Source organism: Microcaecilia unicolor, chromosome 10 (assembly GCF_901765095.1).
Source record: "Microcaecilia unicolor chromosome 10, aMicUni1.1, whole genome shotgun sequence".
Taxonomy (NCBI): domain Eukaryota; kingdom Metazoa; phylum Chordata; class Amphibia; order Gymnophiona; family Siphonopidae; genus Microcaecilia; species Microcaecilia unicolor.
In genome coordinates, this window is record NC_044040.1 from 156383163 (window position 1) to 156398607 (window position 15445).

The 15445-nt window shown below is 40.2% G+C and overlaps 1 protein-coding gene across 1 annotated transcript in view; it reads right to left on the minus strand.

The window, feature by feature from the left end:
* The window catches only part of PER2 (period circadian regulator 2), a 199369-nt gene extending 185135 nt beyond the window's left edge, over positions 1–14234 (minus strand). The window contains exons 1-4 of the mRNA XM_030215648.1: positions 13879–14234; positions 13777–13819; positions 10956–11051; positions 7810–7964 (exon numbers count right to left, since the gene is read on the minus strand). Of these exons, the coding sequence (XP_030071508.1) occupies positions 7810–7964; positions 10956–11051; positions 13777–13819; positions 13879–13963 (379 nt within the window). The 5' untranslated portion in view covers positions 13964–14234. The remainder of the gene's footprint in view (positions 1–7809; positions 7965–10955; positions 11052–13776; positions 13820–13878) is intronic.
* Positions 14235–15445: the final 1211 nt, after the last annotated feature.

Consider the following 15445-nt stretch of genomic DNA (forward strand, 5'->3'; position numbering starts at 1 on the left):
GGGAAAAGAGAGATGTGGGAGGGAAAAGGGAAAGGAGAGAGGTGCTGGATGGACCCATGGGAGGAGGAGAGGGCTGGTGGGAAAGGTGCTAGCTGGACCCTGAGAGGAGGGGGGCTACAGAGAAGGGAAAGAGATGTTGGACCAAGGGGAACAAGGAAGAGGGAGTCAAATACTAAACCCACAGGAGAAAGGGAAAGTGGACAGGCAGGTGAACCAGATGCTAGAATGGATGTGGGGAGAGAAGATGAAAAGCCTGGTTGGGTTGCAGAAGAGAGAATGATGTGCATTAGATGGGGGAGGGGGGTACAGGGACAGGAACACAAAGAGGAGATGCAGTATAGGGATAGTATATGGACACAGAGGGCAATCCCAGATACAGAAGGGAGATGTTGTTCAACACAGGAGGAGAAGATAGGGAGACTAAGAGGTTTATTTTGATTGATTTGAAGATATGAGCACAGGGGAGAATGGACAGGGAAGCAGAGGGACATAGACGGGAGATGCTGAACATGGAGGATGATAGGGACACAGAAATGAAAGATGGATGGTGAACATGGAGAGAGAAGAGAAGTCAGATGGACACGAGAACCTGGTGAGTTAAGAGAAGACAGAGAGAAGCAGAAACCAGAGCCTGAGACCAACATGATTTTAAAAATACAATGACCAGACAAAGAAAGGTAGAAAAAAAGAATTTTATTTTCCATTTTGTGATTAGAGTATATCAGACTTGAAATGTACATCTTGCCAGAGCTAATGTAAGACAGGGCTGGGGCCCAGGGCAGAAATTGAGGAGGGGACCCCAAAGCCTTTCATCAGGCTTGGAGCTCTCTCATCAGGTCAAAGGTCAAGGGCAGTTGCCCTAGTCACACTCCTTAATACCATCCCTAGCATGTGCCATCTTTATATTTTGCACAGTACAGGAATAAAGATATCTCTTTCTATATCTCTGGTGTTATACTAAATAACTGTTTGAGACTTGTGCTGATGGGGGTCAGAGCTTGCGGGGACAGGGCGCAGACAAACTCCATCCCCGTGTCATTCTCCAGAAGTAACCCAATATTCAACAGTTCAAGTTTATTTAGAACTTTCTACTTTGCCCATCAGACGAACCATATGGGCGACTTACAATCTAAGAAAATACAGGGAGGGAATATATATATACAATTAGTCAATTTTATCCTGTTGTTATTATGTAATTTTCTAGTAACTTTGTTAGCCACATTGAGCCCGCATAAGCTGGGAAAATGTGGGATACAAGTGAACCAAATAAAAAATAAATAAGACAAGAAAAAGGGAGAACAACAATATACACAGAAAAGCATGGGGGGGGGGGGAGGGGGAGAAGGAAGAACACATCTGTGTTTTCAGGACTTGCTGCTGAGGCATGTAAAAGATAACTATTTAAAAGCATCTTTGAACAAAAAGGTCTTGAGGTCAGTTTTGAAGGCATCCAAGGAAGGTTGGAGCCTCAGATCAATAGGAAGTGTGTTCCATAATTCTGGACCCTGTACGGCAAATGTGGAATGTCTATTGATCGCATAAACTATTTCCCTGTGAGTCGGTTTCACTCGGTGGTTCTGCTCAGCTGATCTAAGCAATCTAGTAGGATTGTAGAGCATAAGATACTGAGAGAGATACGCTAGTTCACCAGAAAAGCGTATTTTAAAAACTAAAAAGTGAAATTTGTAGATGAGTCGATATGAGAGAGGCAGCCAGTAGGCACTTTGTAGATGTGGGGTAATATGATCATATTTCCCAGTGTTAGTGATGAGCCTAATGGATGTGTTCTGGATCTGTTGTTCACTTCCTCCTCTTCTTTACAAAATCAGTGGGGGAGGGGAACTGCCCATGGCTGAGAATGAGAAGGGGACAGAGCAAAGGAGCGTGTGCAGTGGGAGGCTGGGGGGGACAGAATAGAAAAAGGTGAGTGTGCAGTGAGAATTGGAGGTGGGTTGGGCAAAGAAAGCCAAGATGTGCTATGGGGGTGGGCGAGATACAATGACAAATGGAGAGGGGAAGAGAAAGAATGAGAGGTGGTACTGCATACGTAAGAAGACTTTTGGGGCAGAAAGATTTAGAGGTCTTGGGGGTTAGAGGAAGAGGGAACTGGGGAGGCTGGAGCCTGAGAAAGGAAAACACAGGAAGGGATTTTAGACCTTATGATGGGGTAATTCTGCCCAAAACACTACAAATATACAAAGCAGAATTTTAAAATATGGTGTGTAGATTCCCCCAGGAGTAGATCATATACCTTCTTGCCTGGATTAAAATTCTGAGGCATGGTTGCTTTCACTGTTACTTCAGATTGTTAATCAAAATCAGTCTATTGGAATAGTACCCTCTGTTTGTGGTTTGTCCTTTATTGAAAAATTCAAAGTCCGACATTGCAAATGCTCAAAATTACAGACTAATATAATTTTTCCTGCTAAAACAGTAGAGAAAGTTATACTTAGGTAGTTGGTAAATTTTGTTGAAACCTCAAATGTACTGCACCCTTGTCTATCCAGCTTTAGAACTGGGCATAGTACAGAGATGATTACCATTGCTCTGCCGAGTGAATTACAGGAGATGTGATTACATTGCTCTCGCTGTAGCATTCGATCTAGCATCAGTTTTTGATTTAATTGATCATAAACTCTTATGTCAGTGCTTGAAGGATATAGGTATTACTGGTACTGTTTTAAAGTAGCTTTCATCGTTTTCTAACATTTACTGTAATTTCTCAGTCATGTATTTCAAGGATATTTCATCTGGATTGTGGAGTTCCACAAACTCTTTCCCCTAAGTTATTTAATGTATTAGTCTTTTGATGACCATTATTTACAGATTTGGACCAAGGGTTTGTTTGTTTTTTTTGCTATGCAGATAATATCCTTTTAGCAGCATGAGCTCCTAAACTTCTCTGGATTTATCTGCTCTTCAAGAATGTCTGGATCAATGGCTCCCAAACCTGTCCCGGGAAAACCCCAGTCAAGCAGGTTTTCTGGATATCCACATTGAATATGCACACAAATCAATCTCATGAATAGTTGTTACAGATATCCTGGCATGCTGGTTAAAGAATTATCACTTAGTTCTCAATATTGATAAGACTGTGACTTGTTGGATTAATGGAGCACTACCCATTCCTGAAGTTACTGCAATATTGTTTGGTAGGCACATCACTCCTATCGCTTCTTTCCGTTATCTCAGTGTTATTTTGGATTCCACATTATCGTATGGGCCCCATATATCTCAGGTAGTCAAACTGGGTTTCTTTTTCTTCGCAAGCTGAGATCTATTCGTAATCTTTTAGATTCTGATGCACTTTGCTCTCTAATTTTTGCCTTTGTTCATTCTAGGTGCAATTACTGCAATGTCATTTAAGCAAGAATCTCCAGACAATCAAAAACAACTACAAACATTACAGAATACAACAGCCCGCACTCTGTGCCGGGCATCCCGTTTCAATCATGTTTCACCCCTTCTTCAGAAACTTCACTGTCTGCCGATAAATTTCAGCACTAAATTTAAGATCTTACATTAACACATAAAGCTCTTCACAGTGGTTCTCCTGGTTACCTTTCTTCACAGGTTATTCCTTATACACCATCTTGCACCCTATGATCACTAAAGGATAATAGGTTAGTTCTCTCACACCCTTCAAAAGCTAGCTGGGAATCCACTAGATCCAGTGCTTTTTACTTTCTCTCCCCAGCATAGAATTTTCTCCCTCAATATTTTTGGTTGGAATCATCATTCATAACTTTTTGCATTCAGCTGAAAACTACTTATTCCAACAAGTACTTTGTCAATTAGGCTGATGTGTGGATACTGCGATGAGAGTCAAAGTTGGTTCAGAAGCCTTACTCTTTTAAATTGTCATGACTTTTTATGTTAATGTACTTGATAGTTGTTTGGAGTACGCCTGCAATGGCTTGTATGATGAGGGAAACTCTCTCTTTAGTGTTGACTCGTACTATTAGCTAGCTCTCTCCTATCAATTGAATGGTGTTCCTTTGTTGTTTATATTAACTTCTTTTTTTTTATTATTTTTTTTTTAATATAAACTGCTTTAATTTGCACACAACTAAGTAGTATAGCAAGTGCAATAAACAAAATGATAAAACCTGACTGGCTGGGGTTCCCCCAGGACAGATTTGGGAACCACCACCTAGTGCTGAATATAAATAAAGCAAGTACTGTACATGTTTGACTAATCGTCATTTCGATCTTCCTACATTTACTCCCATTTTGTTTGGAATGTCCATACTGACAGTAGTTTTAGATATTTAAGATTCTAATAGACTTTAAATTATCCTTTAATGAGCAATAGCCCTGTTTACTAAGGTGTTAGTGTTTTTAGCGTACGCTAAACACTAGAGTCACCATGAGGGGCATAATCGAAAGGGGCGCCCAAGTCTTCCTGAGGACGTCCTCGCAGGACGTCCCCAGGCAGGGGCAGGGAAACCCGTATTATCGAAACAAGATGGGCGTCCATCTTTCGTTTTGATAATACAGTCGGGGACACCCAAATCTTGATATTTAGGTCGTACCTAGAGATGGTCGTCCTTAGACTTCGTCGTTTCTGGTTTTCGGAGATAATGGAAACCGAGGACGCCCATCTCAGAAACGACCAAATGCATGCCCTTTGGTCGTGGGAGGAGCCAGCATTCGTAGTGCACTGGTCCCCCTGACATGCCAGGACACCAACCGGGCACCCTAAGAGGCACTGCAGTGGACTTCAGAAAAAGTTCCCAGGTACATAGCTCCCTTACCTTGTGTGCTGAGCCCCCCCCCCCCAAACCCACTACCCACAACTGTACACCACTACCATAGCCCTTATGGATGAAGGGGGGCACCTAGATGTGGGTACAGTGGGTTTCTGGTGGGTTTTGAAGGGCTCACATTTACCACCACAAGTATAACAGGTAGGGGGGGATGGGCCTGGGTCCGCCTGCCTGAAGCGCACTGCACCCACTAAAACTGCTCCAGGGACCTGCATACTGCTGTCATGGAGCTGGGTATGAAATTTGAGGCTGGCATAGAGGCTGGCAAAAAATATTTAAAAAACATTTTTTGAGGGTGGGAGAGGGTTAGTGACCACTGGGGAAGTAAAGGGAGGTCATCCCCGATTCCCTCCGGTGGTCATCTGGTCAGTTCGGGCACCTTTTTGTGGCTTGGTCATAAGAAAAAAAGGACCAGGTAAAGTCGTCCAAGTGTTTGTCAGGGATGCCCTTTTTTTTCCATTATGGTCGAGGACGCCCTTGTGTTAGACATGCCCAAGTCCCGCCTTCGCTACCCCTCTGACATGCCCCCGGGAACTTTTGTCATTCCTGCAACGGAAAGCAGTTGGGGACGCCCAAAATCGGCTTTCCATTATACCGATTTGGGCAACCCTGTGAGAAGGACGCCCATCTTGCGATTTGTCGCAAGGTGGGCATCCTTCTCTTTCGAAAATAAGCCTGTGTATGCTCCTATGGGTGACTTTAGCATTTAGCGCATGCTAAAAATACAAGTGTGCCCTTAGCACGGCTTAGTAAACAGGGCCCCAAGTGTCATCAATTATAAAAGGGGTTTTTTTTGTTCATCAACTTTGCTCAAAAACTTTGTATTTGTTTAATGAACCAGCCTTACATACTTTAATACATACACTGCTCATTTCTTGCATCAACTACGGTAACATTGTATATGCAGAACTGTCAAGTAACAATACTAAATGTCTTCAGGCTCTTCAAAATACAGCTGTTAGTGTTAGGTAACACCCATAAATTTGACCACTATCACTGGTTTCCCATTATAAGATTTTAACAATAGTGCTGAAAGCCTTCTATGAACATCAGCCACCATATGAGTTCTTTAGCTATCCCCTATATATCTAAGTCTTGTCACTACAAGACTGTAGGATGGTAGTGCCTCATGTAGCCATAGCACACTGGGAAACATGTGAGAAAACATTTTTGTGGCTGGTTCCCATATTATAGAATGGACTTCCACGATCATTGGAGCTGAAACAAATTTTAAAAAGTTTAAGACTTTGTTGAAAACTGTCTTTTTCAATCAGGCATTTGATATCCAGCAGAAGGGAGAGAGAAAGGTTTACTAATGAAGCTAAAGGACGTGATGCAATGCAGGGGGTGATATAGTACAATATTTAAGTATGAATGTTCTGGTATGGACGTAGTAGGTCTATCAGTGCTATGGAGTTCCTTTCTATTAATGTTATTTTAACCTGATTTGTAACTTGCCATGATTTGATGAAGCCTGGAGGTATGTAAAATTTTAATAAACATAAAATATTAGATTTGATATACGACCTACAAAGCAATTTACAATATTCAAATAAGAAATCAAGAACAGTTTAAAGGAGAATCCAAAGAACTCGGAAAATTGAGAGGAGAGAAACAAAATAAATAAGACCAAGGAAGAGCGATCAAAATATAGGATCATGGGTTCCAGGTCAAGACCGCCCCCCCCCCCCCCCCCCCCCCGCAGGCCACTTGGTTGACTATACTTATTTTCTTTGAACCATCTAATTTTAATCATTTGACTTAGCTTCATTGGGTTTCCTCATCACATCCAAAAACAAGTGCAAACAGAAAATAACCTACCATTGATCATCATAAGATTTGCTGCCAGTGTCTGGGCCAAGAACAGGGCGACTTGGATTTTGGGTATCTGCCCAAAAGATAAGGCTTCTTGTTTTCCGTAGCCAGTGAATTAAAGTTTAGCTCAAACTTGATAAAGACTCAATGTAATACTACAGAGCTATAGCAATCATGCCACAGGAAGTCTTACCTCTTCAGCTTGAGCAAAGAACAGGCTCAGAAGCTCAAAAAAAAAATCTCGCTCTGCACATAAAATAAAAATAAAAAGAGCTTGAGCACTCGAATACGAACCCAGTGAACTGAGTAGTGATGATGAAATATTAATGTTTTACTTCAATGTAGGGCTCTAAAAATAAGGAGAACGGGCGGCTCCTCAACATCTAAAGTGGCTAGATCTGGAGGTGAGCTACCTCCTAAAACAAGCAAAGTTACACTGGTCCTTACAGATCCAGTCTGCTACCTTTGACCTTGATAACTGACAACAATGAAAAATATGTCCATTTTCACAGCTGATCCTGGATGAGGACACAAAATATTTCCAAGTTTAAAAAAAAAAGGGGGGGCAGCATAATTGCTGAAGCATCTAGGGCTCTTCAGCTTGGAAAAAAGACGGCTGAGGGGAGATATGATAGAGGTCTATAAAATAATGGAGTGGAATGGGTAGACGTGAATTGTTTGTTTACTCTTTCCAAAAATACTAGGACTAGGGGGCATGCGATGAAGCTACAAGTAGTAAATTTAACACGAATTAGAGAAAATGTTTCTTCATTCAACGTGTAATTAAACTCTGGCATTCATTGCCAGAGAATATGATAAAGGCAGTTAGGTTAGAAGGGTTTAAAAAAAGTCTGTATGGCTTCCTAAAGAAAAGGTTCATTGACCATTATTAAACTGACATGGGGAATATCCACTGCTATTTCTGGGATAAGCAGCATAAAATGTATTGAACTTTTTCAGGATCTTGCCAGGTATTTATGACCTGGGTTGGCCACTGTTGGAAACAGGATGTTGGGCTTGATGGACCTTTGGTCTGTCCCAGTGTGGCAATACTTATGTAAACAAAATATGAATGTACAATAATCAAATCACAGAAACAGTTACAAGCAACCTGCTGTCCACAGAGAACATTTGCAAAACATAGATGTCATATCGAAAATGCCCCTGTCATTTAAAGATATTTTACAGAGCTGAAATTTTAAAATAAGAGGTAATACGTAAATACCTTTAACTTGTTTTATGCAACGCAAGGCATACTTCAGTGTTGCTAGTGTGTTGGATTTGCCTTTGGCCCTTTTTTCAGCTGGGAGTATCATTTTTAGTTCTTTCAAAGTCTTCATCAATTCTTTTTGATTTTTAGCCTTAGCAGGTTGTTCACTGCTATAAAATAAAATTTAAAGAAAGAAAGTCTAGATGTTAAAATTCCTTTTTATTTTGCATAAAAGCGTATGGTTTCATCATTGTTTTACAAACATGAAAGAAATGTTTGTTCAACAAACAAGAATTTGAAAATAAAAACATTTTAACAGGAAAAGTGTAAACAGTGTGACTTTGTGCAAAACCATTTGTGTGCTACTGGGGGAAAAGTGTAAACAGTGTAACTTTGTGCAAAATCGTGCTACTGGGGCTGGTTCTGGGTGCATATTTTATAAAGGCCAGATGTATATAACGTCCCAAAAACGAAAGAACAAAAACAATGATACAAAATACACCTGCTCAAATATTAAAGCACTAAATATATATACCATAATGCAGTCATTCCCAACCCAGTCCTTGGGGAACACCTAGTCCCATCGGGTTTTTGTCATGAGTTAAATTTGCCTGCGCTTGAGGCAGTGCATTTAAATCTATCTCATGCATATTCATTGTAGATATCCTGAAAACCTGATGGGACTAGATGTGCCCTGAGGACTGGGTTGGGAATGGCTGCTATAATAAGTTAAAGTGGGACTATCATCCTAGAGGCATTCAACTTCCTTCGTGGTAAACTCTCACAGGAGAATTTGCCATATGTAGCTGAAATCACCCTTGTGAGAGCTTTCCATGAAGGAAGTTGGATGCCTCTGCAACAATAGTCCCACTTTAAATCATCATATTATACTTATTTAGTGCTTCCTTGTTGTAGCAGCTATTTTTTGTATGATTATTTTATAAAGAAAACTTAAATAGGCATCCTGTATTAAATTAGGCTTACCGGCCTGCAATTTCCCAGATCATCCCCGGAATCCTTTTTAAAAATTGGTGTTACATTGGCCACCACCCTCCAATCTTCAGGTACTACAGATGATTTAAACGACAGGTTACAGATCACTAATAGATCAGCAATTTCATGTTTAAGTTCGATCAGTATCCTGGGGTATATGCCATCCGGTCCAGATGATTACCGTTCTTGTCAATTTGTCTCAGTACATCTTCCAGATTCACCGAGATTTCTTTCAGTTCCTCTGCACAATCATCCTTGAAAACCATTTCCGGTACAGGTAGATTTCTTACATCTTCTTCCGTAAAGGGGAAGGGAAATGGGACTTGATATACCACCTTTCTGAGGTTTTTTGCAACTACATTCAAAGCGGTTTACATATGGCAATGGAGGGTTAAGTGACTTGCCCAGAGTCACAAGGAGACTAAAGCAAAGAATTAATTCAATCTTTCCGCTATCGTCTTGTCCTCCCTGAGTGCCTCTTTCGCTCCTTGATAATCTAACGGTCCCACAGATTCCCTCATAGGCTTTCTGCTTCTGATGTACCTGAAAAAAGGTGTTACTATGAGTTTCTGTGGGAAGCTTTTCTTCTTGTTTTCTTTTAGTCTTCTTTATCAATGCTCTGCATCTAGCTTGAAACTGCTTATGCTGCTTCTTATTTTCTTCACTTGGATTTTTTTTCATTCTTTGAAGGATACTCTTTTGGCTCCAATAGCCTCTTTCTCTTCACTTTTTAACCATGCTGGCTGTTTGCTCTTCTTTCCACCTTTGTCAATACATGGAATACATCTGGTCTAGGCTTCCACAATGGGATTTTTAAACATCCATGCCTGATTTAAAGTCCTAACATTTGCAATTGACCCTTTCAGCTTTTTAAACATTTTCCTCATTTTGTCATAGTCACCCTTTCGAAAATTAAATGCTGCTATAGTAGATTTCTTTTTCAAAATGTCCACCAAGACTTCAAGCGGTAGTCTCACAAGATTACCACTTGAAGTCCGACCATTTTGAAAACGCATGGCATCAGCAAGGGCAGCAGCAGAGCGGGAAAGAGTGGGGTTCTTTTCTGCCCCTGAAGAGGCCACTAGACCACGAGGGAATGCACATGTAGGAGAGGGCAGAGGTGGATCAGCTGATCAGCGGGGGGGGGGGGGGGGGGGGGGGGTGGGGGGTCCATCCTTTACTGCGGTCATGTAGATTATGTGGGAAAATGTTAACTTCTGCTGCGCAACTGGGGAATTCTGTGCAAATTCTGAGCACCGCAGTAGCACAGGATTTTGAAAGGAATATAAAAGGTATTGCATTTTCTCCATAACAGAATGCATATACTATACCATGAACATCGTCCAACAAATAAGAGGTGGAAAGCATGACATTTTGTAGCCAATCCTGCCAAAAATGTCCAGTATTTGTGGATCCTTGCCTACAGGAACTGAATAGTGACTTTTCAACCTCTTGGACTTTTTTTTTTTTTTTTTTATAGCTGCTTCCATTATTACTGAATGGTAAGATATTTGAAGCTTTTTTAAAACTAGAAGCAGTCTGTAACCAGTGCTTGCATCATACTTCTGTCTCACAAGGGGATCAGAAAGAGTTTACAGACCTTTAACTGTATTTCCTATAAGATATGAACACACCCTTGAGCTACTGCTTAAGCTAGTGAATATTACCATTCTGGGCACTCTGCTGTCATCCATGTGTGGTTGGATCCATTTTGTTTGTCCATGTTAAAAAGAATTAGAAAAATTCCTTATGTAACTCCAATAGAAACAAGAAAAATGCTCTGCAGTATAACTTATCTGCATATAATGCCTGTGTAATATCCTTGCCATGATCAATTCAACACATTTTCTTTGAGGTAGATACAATAAGGTCCATTTGCTAATCAGTTATAATAACTACACTTTGTAAAGAGCTTCACAAAAGGTTAAATGGGGGGGGGGGGGGGGGGCACCAATTGTGATTCTGTTTCTGCAATTTGGTTCTAATAAAATTAACTCATTAATTCTCATTAAGAAAGCAAACAACTTCGTCAGCACAATCCAGTCACATTTCTAGAAACAAACTAGTTCTGTCCTATGGTTCAAATAAAAACAAGGGGAGGGAGCAAAGATTGTTGTATTTTAAATTTTATTTTGAGTATTCTGAAATGTATTCAATATTATACTTACCTACATCCACTAGTAGAAGGATTATGCTCAGAACTCGCCATCATAAGACTGAAAGAATTAGAGCTGCAAGGATGAGAAGGACTTTGAAAGTTTGAACTGTTTAAAAGGAAACAAAAAAAGTAAATCATATCAGTTGCATATATTTTACAAGCTACTGCAAATTAATTATGATTTATTGTTTATTAAATTTGATATCCCACTTTACTTTCAGAACAAAGCAGTTTACAATCTAAAAATTCTCTGTGTAACAACTAATTTCAAATAAAGCAATATACCTGTAGCAGGTGTTCTCCGAGGACAGCAGGACATATATTCTCACACATGGGTGACATCATCCACAGAGCCTTGGCACAGATGCTATCAAATGTAATATCACTTTAAGAGCTCTCTGGCAATGTCCCACCAAGCACGTGTGGGTACCTTCCCACCCAACGCGCAAATGCAGGAACAGAAGCACAATACTAGAGCTAAAAAGGACAACTCCAAGTTTAGGCGGGCGTGAATATACATCCTGCTGTCCTCTGAGAATACGTGCTACAGATAAGTACCTTCACTTTCTCAGAGGACAAGCAGGACATTATCTTCTCACATAAGGGAATTCCTAGCTACCAGGCACACCGGAAAACAATCAAAATCCAGCTAGTAGAGATTTTCACACAGCGAACCTCGTAAATAACTAAGAATTATATAGGAGCGAGATATTGCAGGCTTCACTTGGGAAAGCAGAATGGGTTTGGAGGGTAGAACTGGATGCTACATACATACATACAAAATTTATTGCAAGAATCAAAACACATGAAGTCCATACACACTAATAGAAATGCATCAAAACACTCCCTTCTGAGTTTCTTCCCCCGGATTTTCACCACACTTATAACTCTACCCACAGATAAATTGTTATACCCTAATGTTCTATTGCTATTGTTTTATCGCCCTATCAACTCTCCATTGTTACATTCCATTGTTCTATTCCTCATATGATATTTTGACTTGATATTTGACTTTGTCTTCCCACAACTCTTCACAGTGTAACCCATAATCATAATGCAACAAATTGTATTTCCATCATTCACAATATATTGTAAGCCACACTGAGGTGGGAAAATGTGGGATACAAATGCAATAAATAAATAATAAATAAATTCTGCAGAACTGTCTGACCGAATCTACCACCCCCGCGAGAATTCTGCTCCAAGCAAAAGTGGGCAGTAAAGGTATGGACTGAAGACCACATCATAGCCCAGCAACCCTCCTTCATGGAGGCTGACCTTAAATGGGCTACCGACATCACCATGGCTCTACATTATGAGCTATGACATGACCTTCCATGGCATTCTGGTACTTCGGTGTGAAGAGTACAATCTCAAATTCATACATGTCCTCAGTGTCTGGTCCAATGCAGAGTAGTCCCAGGGTTTACAACCAGTATCCGACGTCAAGGCAGGTGGAGAACTCCTGTATGTCAGTGCATTGCCAGTGTCCGATGCAAGTCCAGCTGCCATGAGGACCAATGCTGAAGTTAATGGACCGGACTTGGAGGGCCCAAAGCGTTTCTCCTGTTGGGCCTATCCACCTTCTGAGTCCTTTTCTGCATTTTTAAACAAAGAGAATAGTTTGAGGCATTATGATCAGGGCCTAGGCACTGCAAACACCAATTGTGAGGGTCTGTGCCAGAAATGACCCTGTTACACTTGGCATATCATTTGATGCCACTGGGGGTCTTTTGGGCCATCGTGGAAAAAATATCTAAGGCAAAAATCAAACGGCTCAATGGTGAGAGATAAAGAAACTTGCCTCACAAAAAACCTCCTAGCCAGTGCTCAGGCCTACGTGGGCCTCTGAGCAGCAAAAACAAAGGAAAACTTAACTCTGCTGCAAAACTCGATGAAATGCTACCCGGACAGGGGCGGGAAAAATAATAACAATAAAAAAAAAAAAAAAGAGTATCCATCACGAGGAACGCACTCACACTGAGTAGAGCTCACAGAAACACGACTTCTCTGCTCAGCAGAAAAACAGATACCACCAAGACTTCTTAAAGCTACAGAATGCTGGGTAGCATCCACACCAGGGATCCATCAGATGATGTCACTCATATGTGAGAAACAATGTCCTTATTGTCCTCTGAGAATGTACATTTTTTATCTCTGCTGGTGATACAGACAAAATTATACCTTAGTAAAGATGGTACAGCTGGTAAGACTGACATTAAGATCTGTGTATTCAGGTATCACCGAATGAACATTTGACAGGAAGCAGGTCACTAATGAAATCTACAACTTCTACAGACTAAATATATAGAAATTTGCAAGCTGCATAATTAGTGATCTGCATATGAGATTTTAATACTCATTACCAACAAATTAGTCATCGCATCTTTTCTGCACTCTAATTATCAGTTCATCAAAAACAAACCCAACTGTACGAAAGCATATAAAAGGTGAACTACATATTCATGCTTTTTTCAAGAGCATGAATCTGTTCTTATGTTAAAGGAAAATGGTTTACTTAGAAATGAGGTTGCAATTGAAAGGTATTTTTAGAAAAATGAGCAGAGAATTGAAAACGCTCTTTCCAAATTATGGTGTCCAAAAGGAGACATTAAATGACAGAACATTTTTACCCAAATTTCTGTACTTTAACCCATGTGAACTTGCCCTCATCATCACTTCTAAAAGGCAATTCCATTGCAATATGGGTTTTAAAAATCCTCAACATTTCTTACATTAAAACAATATTCTAAAAGGAAATGAATTGTATCTGAAACAATGTTATATTACCTTATAAAATTGCACTAAAATATTAAAGATAGAGTAAATACCTCTGGTGACTTTCTGAAGTCTCCACCAGCCATTGCTGAATCCTTCACATTTTCATAGGCACTCCCATTTGAATTTTCCAGAGATGTGCTGCCTATGAGAGTCATTTCCACTGGAATCATGGCTACTGGAGTAGTTCTCATTTATATCATTTCCAGTGAAGTCATTGCCACTCATTCCATTGCTCATTTCTGTGTCCTCATGCAGAGATTCTTGAGCATGTCCAGGCTTTAAATGATTACCATTTAATCTCCTCAATGAGCATGTCTGCAGTATCACACACAAAATCAGAATAGTCACTTAATTGCACCAAGAGGGCCGACTGTGGAGAAACATTTTCATGCCATCCAATTTGATCTGGGTTCAGTTCCTGAGAGCTGCAGTAAAACTTCTGATTAAAGTACAGTCTTTTGATGTCATCAGGTATAGATGTAGAGACTAAAAATCTTCAAGATAACATTCATAATTAAAAACTATGTGGAAAGTTTTCCCTTTTGTTACAGCACAAATCCAGAAGCCTAGGAGAAAACCCAGAATGGAAATGAGATTTAGAATATAAATTTAAGTAGCCAGTTTAATTTAATGCGGTCCATATTAACATGATAAATTCTGCTATCCAAATTTGTAACTAATCATTGTTCATTGGAAAAAGGTACGTAAAATACTCAAAGGGGGGGGGGGGGGGGTCACTGGTATGAAGTCATCACCAAATGGGAAATTTTTATTAGTAGTTCGATAACGTTTTTCTCAAACTTTTTTAATACATGAATAATCCAAAATAATATTTAATACATGACTAATCCAAATGAAAAGAATGACGCCACATTAAAAACATTCAATTCCAAATCAAACCAAAATCAATCAAAAACAGAGAAAATGATGGCATATAAAGACCTGGCCTACCATCTACTATCCCTTCCTCTCCCTTAGAAATCCTAAAAGAACATTCAAGTATAATAAAACTATCTATAGTGAAAAGGTTATGGATGTCCAACCATCAAAACAGTAAAGAAAAATATAGCCATCTATCAATCCTTACATTAAAACAAACAGCTGCTTATAGAGCCCCCATGATCTGTGGTAATTCACTGGGTACACAATATATATGGGGTAGTACTGATCTGCTTAGGTCTACCACCTATGCTATATAGAGTTCTTATGTTGGGTCTGCTAGGTTTTAATTTTTATTTTTTTTACATTTGTACCCCACGCTCTCCCACTCATAGCAGGTTCAATGCGGCTTACATATTATATACAGGTACTTATTTGTACCTGGGGCAATGGAGGGCTAATTGACTTGCCCAGAGTCACAAGGAGCTGCCCATGCCTGCAGTGGGAATCGAACCCAGTTCCCCAGGACCAAAGTCCACCACTCTAACCAGTAGGCCACTCCTCCATTGGGATGCTATTGTCCTCTGGGGGTCACTCATTTTACCAACTTCCACTTCTGAAAAATTCAGAAACCAGTATAGGATATGTAAGATAGAGATTCAACTGGTGTAAAGTGAACAGTATAATACCCTGAAGCCTCTGGAGATTGGACACAAGGCACGTCTTTCCGGTAGAACCCTGGCCCTTCTGATCTCAGCTCCTGGATCTCTCTCTCTCAGAAATATGCCTTCAAGGGATTAATATTTGTGTCCCTTTTCTCCTAAATGGGGGTTCTGACCT